General features: G+C 35.7%; 1 protein-coding gene across 1 annotated transcript in view; it reads right to left on the bottom strand.

Annotated features, from left to right (window-relative positions):
- Nucleotides 1–295: 295 nt before the first annotated feature.
- LOC142339514 (AFG1-like ATPase) overlaps nucleotides 296–12,765 on the bottom strand; it is a 33,699-nt gene continuing 21,229 nt past the window's right edge. The window contains exons 7-10 of the mRNA XM_075389600.1: nucleotides 9,936–10,115; nucleotides 9,571–9,757; nucleotides 2,238–2,378; nucleotides 296–1,247 (exon numbers count right to left, since the gene is read on the bottom strand). Of these exons, the coding sequence (XP_075245715.1) occupies nucleotides 957–1,247; nucleotides 2,238–2,378; nucleotides 9,571–9,757; nucleotides 9,936–10,115 (799 nt within the window). The 3' untranslated portion in view covers nucleotides 296–956. The remainder of the gene's footprint in view (nucleotides 1,248–2,237; nucleotides 2,379–9,570; nucleotides 9,758–9,935; nucleotides 10,116–12,765) is intronic.

The raw sequence follows: 12,765 nt of genomic DNA, 5'->3' as shown, positions 1-12,765 counted from the left end.
TTTTTCTGGATCTTAACACTCACATAAAGAAGAATGACCATAGTTAATTTGTAATGAATGCCCATTTTCAGCCAAGAGATATACAGCTAACTAATTATCTGGAAAATTTCTTGCAAGGCTAACAAAGATACCACCCATTTAGCACTCGTTCAGATATGCTGCATAAGTTAAAGATCTTAAGTTGTTGTGTACCACTGAACCAGGTGAGTAAACTGTAATTTTCTTGCATTAGTCAGGTTAACCTCGATAAGCCCTCCTCACTAATCTAGCGAACTGGTGATGTCTTTCAAAACAATTCTGGTTAAATTTTTGCAATAAATAAAAACAAATAGTAAAGCTAAAACATCTACAGAGCAGATCTGAATATGAAAGTCTTCCAGTTAAATATAAAAAACAATCAATTATTTAAACCAGAACATAACAACTATATCCACCCATTCAATTGACACTTTCGAGACATATAAACAACACTAGAATCCACCATATCTCCAAAAACACTTTCAGCTCAGCTTCTTAGTCAGACCAGTTTCTTCCAACCAAAATAAAACCAAACAAGAGTGATTGTGGATGATGGAGGTGCTTATCACAGAGCGCGGGTCTTTCCCAATATAGCCCCCACCCCACAGAATTATAGCCCCATTTATGGTATACTTACGGTGATAGCGGCGGGGGCTACCTATACGTTATATGACCGCTAAGCAACGGGTGCAGATGGAATGTGAAAACTCCCGGGCGCAAGTCTGCTACAATTTTGATCTTTTTCCGATTATAGTCACTCATTTTAGATCTCCGGTAACATTTATTTTCCGTTCAACAATATCAGTCTCATCGTTCCAATAGCAAAAATCCATCATTTCAAAAACCAGCTCCGAAGAAGCAAGAAGGGCAAGATTTAGATTAACATAAACAGATCAGATAATTCCACACCAGTTACTATCTATCATTTAAGTTAAAAGTTATAGTTTTCTCTTTTGGTGAAACTGTTCTTCACAAGCACTCCAGTACTCTTCAGTCTGCATCTGCAACAATCTCGACAAAGTCCTCTGAGAGGCAAACACCTCATCCTCTCCTGTGAAGATACTCGCTGTCTCCACTTTCCCTCCATCAGACGAGGAGGAGGAACTGAGCTGCATAGATCCGAGACTTTCCAGGTGGTGACTCAGATCCACCGAATCAGGGGAGGGGGTGGTAGTACATCCCGCAAATATTTCCTCAACAGTTCCCGCTCCCGAGCAGAGAAGCCGAACCTAAAAATAATGTAAACCCAGTGGTTTTTTTTAGAAATTCGAGAAAGTTGCCAACAATTTGACAAGAAATTAAAACTAAATTTCATACTACTTGTTGCGCTATAGCAACATCAGTATATTGAGCAAAATCAGCATTGTTAGTTTTCTCATACATAATCAACATTTAATTCATATAAACAGTTGTCAGAATTTGTGCATGAACTGCAACACATATTCTACCCGATGGAAAAAAAACCCAGAGATGAAAAGATAGTTTCAGTTATTGTGCGTAGAAGAAAAGGAGGTGCAATGAAAGAATTCCATCATTAACTCACTATCAAACTGAAAATAATACTATGTGTTATTTAAGTCATATTAAATGACCTCTAATGATCTCAGAGTTCACAACTTCTAACAATACAATCACATTGGCGAATATTTGAAGTTCTCAAGCAAAAAATTGTCCCTAAAACACCACAAGGTTAACGCAGAACTAAAAACGGCGGACCGTTTATGTGCGTCCGCGTCAAATTAATGCTTCAAATTAGCACGCCCGATGTTTGGAAATTCTTGGAGGCCATACGCGACAAGCGCTTCAAGAATTTTCCGTGGCGCAACAAAAGGGGGAAGCACAATGTTAAAGCAACTGAGAATCACGGCAGAATAAAGTGAATTGTTTGTGCCACACCCGATTATCGGCCATTAGAATAGTTGCGAGCAATTGCTTCAAATATGTCATTTTGAGAAACTTACAATCTTTTGCTTTTGATCTGTATAATTCCTTTATCTCCTGTTGTAATATAATTCCTTTATTTCAATTTGATTGATGCTAGCGACGTAAAATCTTTTTAATAAGTCTTGCTTTTCGCAAAAAGTATATGTGTAACTCGGCAAAGCAGCCTGACCAAGTAACCAATGCTTAAAAAATACTGTAACATTTCATATGTTGAGTCAAAAGTGTGGAGAAATTATTTCACTAGAAAATAACCAAGTGTAAAAATGAGACGTTACCTTGTGGTCGTAGAATGCGTCAATGAGAGTGATGAATCGTCTGGCTTCTGTCTTCTTGAAAGCTGTGAGCAGTGGTATGTTGCGTAGGATGACTGTGTGGAAATGTTCACACAATCCAAGATAGTCCGCGGCGCCAAGGGGCTACAACAAGGTAAGGTAGAATCAAGGTAAGCAAATATGACACAGCTAAAAAAATTCATACGATTGCTTTTTTACAAAAAAGATTGAAAAAGGGATTCAACATTTTTAAAGTGCGAAGTATATACGCAAAAAACATTAGAGATGGTATCTAAGACTAACGACAACAAAGTTCAAGTAGCGGGCATCTACAAAATACAGCCGGACTCCTCAAAACAAAACACAGCAGGACGACGTGAAACAAAACACGACTGAGTTACAGTCGAATGAAAAGAATTAACTAATGACCTGATCAGAACAACTAACAACTAAAAATAACACTTTTTGAGAATATTGGCTCTATATATATAGTATAATGAGTATACAATACAACAAGCTTCTGGAAATCAATGAGAGACAAAGCAAAAAAGGAAAAACTAAAAAAAATCAGAATATATTTGAAAGCCAGTGGTTTCAAACTAAAAGAACCTCCTAATTGCATGCTAAAATCCTTAACCACGGCACATCAGGAAACCTAAGAAAACATAAAATACCCTTTAGCAAGTCTAATGGCGGAAGAAGGGACAATAGCCTTACAAATGAAGGCACGGCTATCAATATCACTTACATTTCGAAAAAAAGGGCATCCCATCAAAGGAAGACCTTAGCTAAAAGTTAGGACCAATATATTGATCTAAAATGCGCCACACTCAGAGTGCAGTATGAATACGCAATTTTTCGAATAAGAGCCAAGACCACCAGAAAAACGACAAAAACCTGCAAGATTTAAGATATACCTCCAATAGGGTCAGAATATAAAAAACAACTGCTGTGGACTCAAGCTACTATTTAGAAGCAAGTCTCATTAGCAACCAATGAAACTTGTCACTGATCAGCTTAAGTGATAGGAGAGCAAAACTCACAAAAAGCACTAACGAAACTCAAAAATTTAGCAACATGTTTTAATAACGAAAAGCGTATAAGACAAAAAGCAAAAAATAATGAACAGATACCATTACTTCCGTTAAATTAGGAATCCCTAGCAACAGACCACAACAGTCATTAAAGAAACAAAGAAATACAGCATCAAATTGAACATTAAATACTCGCGAAACTAAAATAATTGAAAAATAAGTTTACTATATTAGCAACCTATGAAATCTGTCCTTATTGAGCTTCACTAATAAGACAACAAAAAGTACCACAAATACCAGCAAAACTACAAAATCATTAAAAAAAATTTGAGAACAAAGTATCAAAGTCACAAAACCGCTAGCCGCGATCTCAAACAATAGGGTTAATTTAGTGCTCCTTAGCAACCAGTGAGACCTGTCATAAATGATAAGAAACGAATGATAAAACGGGGCAAAAATCAATTATTCGCTAATATTCTATGAAAACAAATAGTTTTGAATAAAAAGCATAAGCTGCCCTTTGATGAGTTCCCACGATTGCAAATAAGGGCAATTAGATCACACGTATATCATATAAATAGCACTCAAGAAAAAAAACAAATTAAGTCAGAGTGCTGCATGTGCAAAAAAATTGTTTGCAAAAACAAAAATTTTTCAAATAGGAATTTTCAATGCGTTTTTCAAAAAACATAAATCGAAAAATCAATTATTCGCTAATATTCTATGACATATAGTTTTGAATAAAAAGCATAAGCTGCCCTATGATGAGTTCCAACGATTGCAAATAAGCGCAATTGGATCACACGTGTATCATATAAATAGCACTCAAGAAAAAACTGAAATTAAGTCAAGAGTGCTGCATGTGCAAAAAAAATCGCTTGCGAAACATGTTCAACAAAATTTTTCAAATAGGAATGTTCAACGCGTTTTAAAAAAAAATAAATTGACAAACGTTGGAAAAATTGCTCACGAATGACATGCAGCACACTTTAATTCAGGGGCTGTAGCCTAGATAATTTTTCTATGCCCACGGTAGGATTCGAGCCCCGAACTCCTGAGTCCAATTCCGACACCTCGACGGATGCATTAACCACTCGGCTATCAGTACCTTGTCAGCGAGGGGGTAGGTTGGCGAAGAATGGATGAGAGGATGTTCTAATCGAGATGTGAAGGAGGGTGGACAATGGGAGTGTTGAGGGGGTAAGGGGGACTGATTGCTGGGGGGTGAAGTGATTGAGGGGGGTCAAGATTATGAACCACCCTTCGCACCATGAAATTGTCCCCTCGAAACAGTTTTGGTGAATCACATTCTTACAGCATATTAAGGCTTAGGGTTCCAAGAGAACCCTAAGCCTTAATATGCGTGCCGTATAAAAAAGAAACAGATGCTGTTCTTAATTTAAAAAATCGACGCCGCTCAAAAAGCTTTGTAAAAACATATGCAACGATAAATTAATAAAGCTTTTTAACATTCATTACATCTTTCATTGGGGAACTTTACAGTACACATCAATTCCTTTGACATTAAACTAATTCAAATTAGAATTAGACTTAAGTTTTAAAGTGCAAAAGTCATTTTATTGAATGAGGTAAATCACGTATGATCAAAATGTAATGACGCAAATGACTTTATCACTTTTGCTACAGAGGGTGAGAAATGACATCACGCGCGCAAAAGCCGTTAGTAAGAATAAGTAGTCATTCAAAAAATTACTTTTTTTCAGCTTTGCTGTGTGAACAAATGTAAAACGAGAAGATTGCGTCAGAGAACGAAACAGAAAACGAGTCCTGACCTACAATTCAAAAAAAATTCATCGACGGAAAAAAAACTACCGAGAATGGACTATGATTGGATTGGGCCAACCATTAAAAAATTCTAAAATAAAAAACAGTAAAAATCGAAGCAATAATGTCACATGTGCACAAAAAAAAACAAAAAAAAACACTAGCGAGAAAGCGAATTTTTGCCTCTCTGAAAAAAAATTAAAAATTAACTGGTAGTTACTAAAAAAGATAACTAAAAAACTTCCGTAATTTTCCGATCAAACTTAATCAACTTCCGTAATTTTTCGCAATAAAAACCTTATTTTATACCATAAAAACTATCGCAGTAATTATGGTTTTAATCATAATTAATCATGAAAGACTTAAAAAAAATCAAAATTCAAAAGGAAAATATTACCAAAACGTAGATCTATGAATAATCAAACAAAACTGTCATTCAAAAATTTTAAGAAAAAGCCTAGCAAAAACTAAGGGCTATATTGTATTATAAAAATAAGCGAAAAACTGAAAACAAACGAAGCAAATGAAAATTTTAAAAACAAAAATCAGGACTTAAATTATTAGTTCAAATCAATATTTTAAAACTAATAAAACCAGGGCCATAAAAACTCTAAACGTTAGGAGATGGTTGGAAAGATACATGCTACAGTGTGAATACATACATTGTAATAAAGAAAAGAAAAAGAAATCGTAACTTTCAAAACTTAGAATTAAAAATCAACATGGAATTTCTAATTAGAAATATAATTGAAAACAATTTGAGCAGAAAAACCCAGATTTTTCGTTATTTCCCAATGGAATCTCAAAAAAATGCATACCCATGTTCCTGTCTCAGAAAGAACTGAAAAGAGTTCAATTTCAAAAAACAATTAAATTGAAAAGAAATGCATAATAAATGATCAAATCTTTCACACAATATCAAAGGCTTATCACAAAAAAACACTTGAAATAAAACTAAAACGAAATTAAAATAGCTGACAGTGCACATGAAGAGTTCTTTAAAGGGTTTTAATAGTATTTAACTGCAACCTACACACAAAAAACTTAAAAAACTTCGACAAAAATTGCCAAATGTACAATTTTGTAAAAACAAGAATATTTCACGTCAAAAAGAGGGATTCAAATCATAAATTATCAAAATTATATTGCCACGTTTACTGAAAGGGTAGAAATAACCACTCAAAGCTCCAAAAAAAATAAATTAATGGAAAAAAGCCAAAAATTAATGGAAAAGCCAAAAGAAATATGTTCCAATTTTGCGCTTGAAACAATATTGGGCGCTCGAAAACATTGTGGTAGTAATTTCAAAAGGCTACATAGTCATGCAGCATAGATGGAAACTTATTCGACAGAAAAAATTTACAAACATAGCAGGTAGAGTGCCAGAAAACAGCCGCGATAGCTTTGTAGATCTGCAGTCTCAAAAAAAGACAGACCAAAAAAGAAATTTATTCTTTTCATAAAAGGCTGTGATGTTCAGTTTTGACAAAGAATGTGCATAACTTATTGCTGCTTCTATTCGCTGCTCTTAAAGAACCTTCAATTAGAGTGATATACATTCACTTGACCTAATCTCTTTGAATTATAGCAACGAAAAGTCAATTTCAGACTGAGAAAGTCATTTTTGAGAGTGAGATAAGTCATGTGTGACTAACTTAATCACGTGAATGAACAAAAAAAACTTGCTCCATTAAGAATGAAAAAATGACGTCACGCACGCAATTCAGTTGAAATTGCATGAACAAATGAACAAAGAGGAGATTGTGACGTTATATGGTCGTAACAAAAATCTTGACTAAGGAATAAAAAAAAACCAAGAGAAGGCCACTAATAGCCTCAGCTATCGCTTTGCGGCTATTAATAAAAAAATTGGGCCAACTGGACGGAAAAAACAGCTAAAAACGGTTATCTGTATCAGTCATTCTCTCAAAAACACTTCAAAGCCGAAAAAGCATTCACTCAACGCACTGGATAATGAAATAACTTCTCTCGCTCAGAAAAAATTGTTCATACGGAAATTTGACTCATTTTCGCTTTTAGGTCAAAAGGCCATTTGAATAAATAGTACTTCCGGTAAAAAAAAACCTGAAGAAACCCTATACTACTCTTCGAGTCGTAAAAAGACAGCGCCCCAAAACAATTCAAATTCTTTGAATTGTAAAAACAACCAGGAGCATCGCAATATAGCTCCGCTCAGCTTAAAGCTTCGCAGCTATAAACATACCCGGCAGATTGCCGGAAAATAGCCGCCGTTGATTCCAATAAGCATGATTGGGATTGAACGAATAGAAGATATTGAAAAAAAAAATATTTTTGTACAAAAAAATTTTTCAAATCCGATTTATTTCGATGGCATTTCGTAGTTGAACACACTTCTGTTTCTTAAAGAGAGGCTACAGGGGCTACTATCAACACCAATGAGCATAAGAGATGGTAACTAAGGATAATAGGAACGACGTTCAAATAGCGGGCATCTAAAATTGGGCTTTATGGGTTTATCCCGTTTCTATTTCTGACTTCAATTTTTTATACTGACTCTGTTCATTTTGAATTGCTTTGCTGAGCAACTGATCTTCAAATTCACTTTTTGCAGAATGAGTGAAGAGAGAAACTATTCTACAGAAGTCAAAAAGATTTCACGCAAAATGTCGAAAAAGCGGCAAAATGGTAAAGCGAAAAAAAGTTCGACGAAGTAAAAAAAAACATAGCAGGAAAAATCCTGACGTACAATTCAAAGAATTGTCATTGACTAAACAGATAACTAGACCTGGAATGAAATATGAATGGATTGGGAAAACCATTTAGAAAAAAATCCGATCCAAAAAATCGAAAAAACAGTAAAAATCAGAGTGAAATTGCCGCATGTGAACAAAAAACCACTACCGAGAAACCGAATTTTTGTTCAAACACCGTTTTCTCACTCTACTTTAAAATTAGAGCAAAAAAATTCACGCCGCAAAACCACTCGCTTTTTCGCTCCATTTCCTGTTTCGGCGTGACCAAAATCACTCCTCCATTTTGACTTCAAAAATCATGAAAATGTGTGAACAGATCTTAAAAAAAAACATAGCCGGAAGAATTCCGGAAACGACTCGAAATGAAAATCCATTTAAACGCCATCCAACTACTCATCAAACAAAACGTGCCCCCACTAATTTATGATTATCTTGAAACAAAGTCATGAAACAAAAGTAAAAACAATAAAATCAAATCTGTTAAAATATGATAAAAAATCTGATCAAATTTTTTTAAAAATTGAGATCCCGAAGAAAACGATCTCTGCCAAAATAACTTCATGAAACCAACTAGTACTTACAAAAACCACTTATGTGAATTTTGAAAAAATACTTTAGGCTAAATTATGAAAAAAAAGCTCTTAAAAACAACTTTCACTGAAAAACTGGAAAAAGTTACTAATTTTTTTTAATATTTCAAAAAACATAAATCCAAAGAAAAATTCCCTTCAGCCAATAGGGTATCCAGATGCTCGCAAAACAATAGGCAAGTCATAATAGGCAGAGAAACTTAGCTAAAGACTAAAAAAAGCGAAAAACTGCAAAAAAAATAAGAAAAATAGTTCCAATTTTCACCATTTTTTTGTCATATTTCTCAACAAAAAAATGATTCTTACCCACAAAACTGTAACCAATTGTTATTATAATATTGCTCAATTAGAAGGAGTTTCTTCAATACCCATTTGAGCCAGTAAAACAAAATAATCGTCAAAAATTAGCCCGAAAATCAGCAAAATACATTAAAAATCACCGAATTATCATAAAATTCATATGAATATCCAGAAACATTCAAACCAATACCGAAACCAGCCTAAAATTAAAACAAAATCATAACCAAACCTCTTAACGAAAACAAATAAAAAAAACTGCTTTAAAATGCCGCACGTGAACAAAAAAATTTCGCTCGTTTACAGAAAATTTTTTCACACATCAATTTCTCGCTCTCTCAAGAACAGCGGTATGAACAAAAACCACTCTCTTTTCGCTCTGCTCTTCACTTGTGTTCAGCACCAAAATCACTCCAAATTTTTTCACGCGTTTCATTTCCCGCTTCAAAATTCACTCCAACTAAAGTGATTAAAAAAAAGGACTTCTCCAATACTCCTCTTCGAGTCGTAATAAAAAGACAGCGCCCCAATACAATTCAAACTCTTTGAATTGTAAAAGAAATAGGAGCGCAATAATAGCCGGCTGAGAAGATGAGGGCGGCTATTAAACAGCCACTCTTCTAGAGATCTCAAGATTCATCAGTTCTATTCCGTTTTAAAATCTCGAAGACAGCAAGAATTTGAGGTCAGATCTTATAAAAAAAAATACAGGAGAGCCATATTCCATTTTTTGAAGATAAATTCTTTCAGTAGTAATTGTAAAAGGCCGAGAACATCGCTGCGCTCAGCTTACAGCTCCGCAGCACTTTGATTGATGTGGAACACCAAAACATACGAGAAAAACTGGCAGTCCATTAAAGGAAATTAATTTTGCGTGTACTGCAAGAAATGTAACCTTTGCACAAAGATCGTCGAAAGTGCAATCAAGCACTCCTCCGCATGTCTTGTGAAAGACTACTTCTCGCTTGAGGACTCGCAGAGTGAAGGGAACTACCAGGGACACTTCGTCCTCTCCATCATCTTCATCCACATCAAATGCTGCTTCTGATGACGATGAAGATGCTGTTGGTACTGGTTCACTCCTGATCACATTTAGTTCATCTTGTTAACAGGTATGAATTTAAGGTAAACTAGACTTTTCTGCAAAAGAATGGTGATATTTAGAACCTAAGAAAAATTTCTTGTTGCTTTATTGTAATCCGTTTTAATTGAAACCGTTTTAAAGAATGAAATGAGGGTTAATAAATTGTAACAAGATGCCTGTCAGCTACTGATGTCCTGGTCCCTGAAGAGGATGATGATGATGTTGATAGTGTTGAAATAGAAGGTTGTTGTTGATCACTAGAATTGGTGACAGTTGAGTTGGTGGAGGTGGACTGTGCATTGACAAGTGAGTTGAAGTACTTGTCCAAAATGCGATCTGTCTCTTTACACTCACCACTAAACACACCACTCAAATAGAACCATTAATTACAACCTGACATTGTCTTTTAAAAACCGAAACTGTTAAATTTTACTGGTAGAGCTAACTTTTGAAATCAAGTATATTTTAAAGCCTTATAATCATTTACAGTGAATATATATGCAAAAAAAACGTTTGTTGACCGTACCGTTACCGTACAGTTTGAAATTAAAATCAGGAAAAAATATCAGAAATTACCGATAAATATCTGACGGATTGCTTTGAAACAATGGCAGGTGGATAAAGACTTGTTTCCTGTCAGAGCTGGGGTCCTCATCTGCACTGTGGTTTTAAAATTAATAGGTCATTTTGAGACCAATTAAATCATTTAAACGGGGTAAAAGTTCCTTTTCTCTCACCTTTGCTTCGATTTTCAATATCATATTGTAAATTGTTAACAGTATAGTAAACTAATATTTAGTAGTTTTAGCGTCACAAGCTGAACAACGAGTTATAAAATCAGTTAGAACAAATATCAGCGCCAGAAAAAAAAACATAACCGACTAACGTCGGAAGAATTGTCCTCAAATGACTGGCCAGCGGTTACTGTCTCCAAAACAGTTTCGGCGAATCAAATACTTAGTGTCCAGGAAGCCGAAAGGCTCCAAGAAAACTTAATGCCCCACCGGCGTTACCAGTTTATCCTGCTTTTGAGGGCGGAAAGTAAACGGGTCAGACGAAACAAGCAAGAAATCTCATTAAAAAACAGCCGGTAGAGGGGGTGAGGCCGGGTGAGTTTTCTGTGGTTTATATAGAGAGGAAGGACTGTTGTGGCAAGAAAACAGCTCAAAATGATCTTCCGCACTTGAGTAAAGCCAGCATTTCCTGGTTACTATTTTTTAGTAACTAAGCTACAGTTGAAGGCCCATTTAAGAAAAAACAGGAGTCAACGTTCTAAAACAGACGTCAATGTTCGAAAACAAATCAAAAGTTCAAGTCATGAACAACATAGCTTCGGCCACAAAAACCTGTAGAAAACCAATACTTAACTTAGAGAATTAAGAAAAGACCGCACGACTAATATAATTTCCACAGATTTCGTTTGAGAACAATTAAACATTCGAAACTCCAAGACTCCACTCATGTTGGTTGACCACTATAGACTCTGAGAGAAATAACTTTAGCTTCTCTAAGCAAAAAATCCATGACTCTAAGATCGCTCTTGTTTTACGCTCCAGAACTTACTCTAAAAATAAAAATGAGACGGATGGCGTGACAAAATTGGTTTTCAGTACACTCCTGCGTGTAAAAAAATGAACCCGTAACTCAAAAACAATGAAGTCAGACATCGGGGGACATGGAAAGTATAGACTGGCCCATTGCCCCGAAACGTCTTGCTGTTCGGAAGGCCATAGTGAATAATTCGGCGTCCTCTGGTCTAAATCAAGGGAACTTCATGAACAACGAGGCCCAATTCTAGAGCAACAGAAAGAAAGCCCTAACTTGCTCTGGAAGGCTGCGCAGATCTTTTAAAAGGAAGTACCTGGAAGCCTCTTTGAAGAAATATATACCTCCCCTCCCCTTATTTCAGCGACCCAATGATCAGTTTTTGAGCAGCTATCCTCTACATGAGTGGAGGCCTACATTTGTACTTTTATCATAGCCTGGTGATCATGTTGAAACGTTTAACTGCGAGGCAAGAAAGCCTGGAATGCTGGAAATGACCTACAAATGAAATGTGCTGGCATGTTATAAATTCTCCGCGGCACCGTATGGCAGAATGTGCTGAAGTGATATTGCTCAAAAACCTCGTTAACAAATAATTAGATAACATATGTGCAATAAATCAAAATATGTTCCTCGGCGCTGTATTTATGTATATTATGGGAAAGACCCAATCTATGCTCAGAAGATTGAAATGAAAAGTCAATTGTCAGACAGACAAAAAATGATGAAACTTACAATAAAAACAACAGACCTGCAATACCAGCCAAATACTTTTTTTAGAGCATTGACAAGTAGGCTGACGTAATTCCGTCAATAAGAGTTTCTTTTTTAATACGAACTCCTTTGGATAACAAGGAGCCGTAAAGTCAAAACTTTCGGGCTAAACATTGTACGCAATTGCACAGCCCATTTCATTTAAGCTGTGTTTCTTATTTCAAAATATGTATGAACCCGGTTTCTTAAAATTACCGCAAAATCATGGTTAAATAATCCCCGGTTCTTAGGGTTCTACGTTGACTGAACCTAAGGACTCCACATAACCCTTATTGCACCACCGAAAGTTTGTCTCCCGATTCAACTTCTTAAGCTATAACTAAAAAAGAAGTGAAAATTAAAAAAAAAGTTTTTAAGAACATACTAATAAATTGTAACCTACTACGATGAAAAATCGAGACAGAAAAGAGTTATTGTTTTAAAATCTAAACATTGCCGGAGAAAAATGTTAAATTCGGGAAGAAAAAAAGTATGAATAATAGAAAAGAGTTAATAAACATGACCGACTAACGACGGGCGAATTGCTCTCAAACGACCGGCGAGCGGCTGGCTTCGTCAGTAGCAAGGAACGGTTTAGTGAGGCTAGCTTTAGCTTAATTGAAGGAGCGTAAGTGAGCGCAGCGCAGTGGGTGGTGGTGCACCGGGGGACTGATGGGGTGGCAACAGTGGGGGGCAACAGTGGGGAAA

This window comes from Convolutriloba macropyga, chromosome 5, assembly GCF_964194025.1.
Source record: "Convolutriloba macropyga chromosome 5, txConMacr16.3, whole genome shotgun sequence".
Classification (NCBI taxonomy): domain Eukaryota; kingdom Metazoa; phylum Xenacoelomorpha; order Acoela; family Convolutidae; genus Convolutriloba; species Convolutriloba macropyga.
Note: the sequence above shows the minus strand (reverse complement) of the source record. Positions and strands in the feature narration are given on the sequence as shown.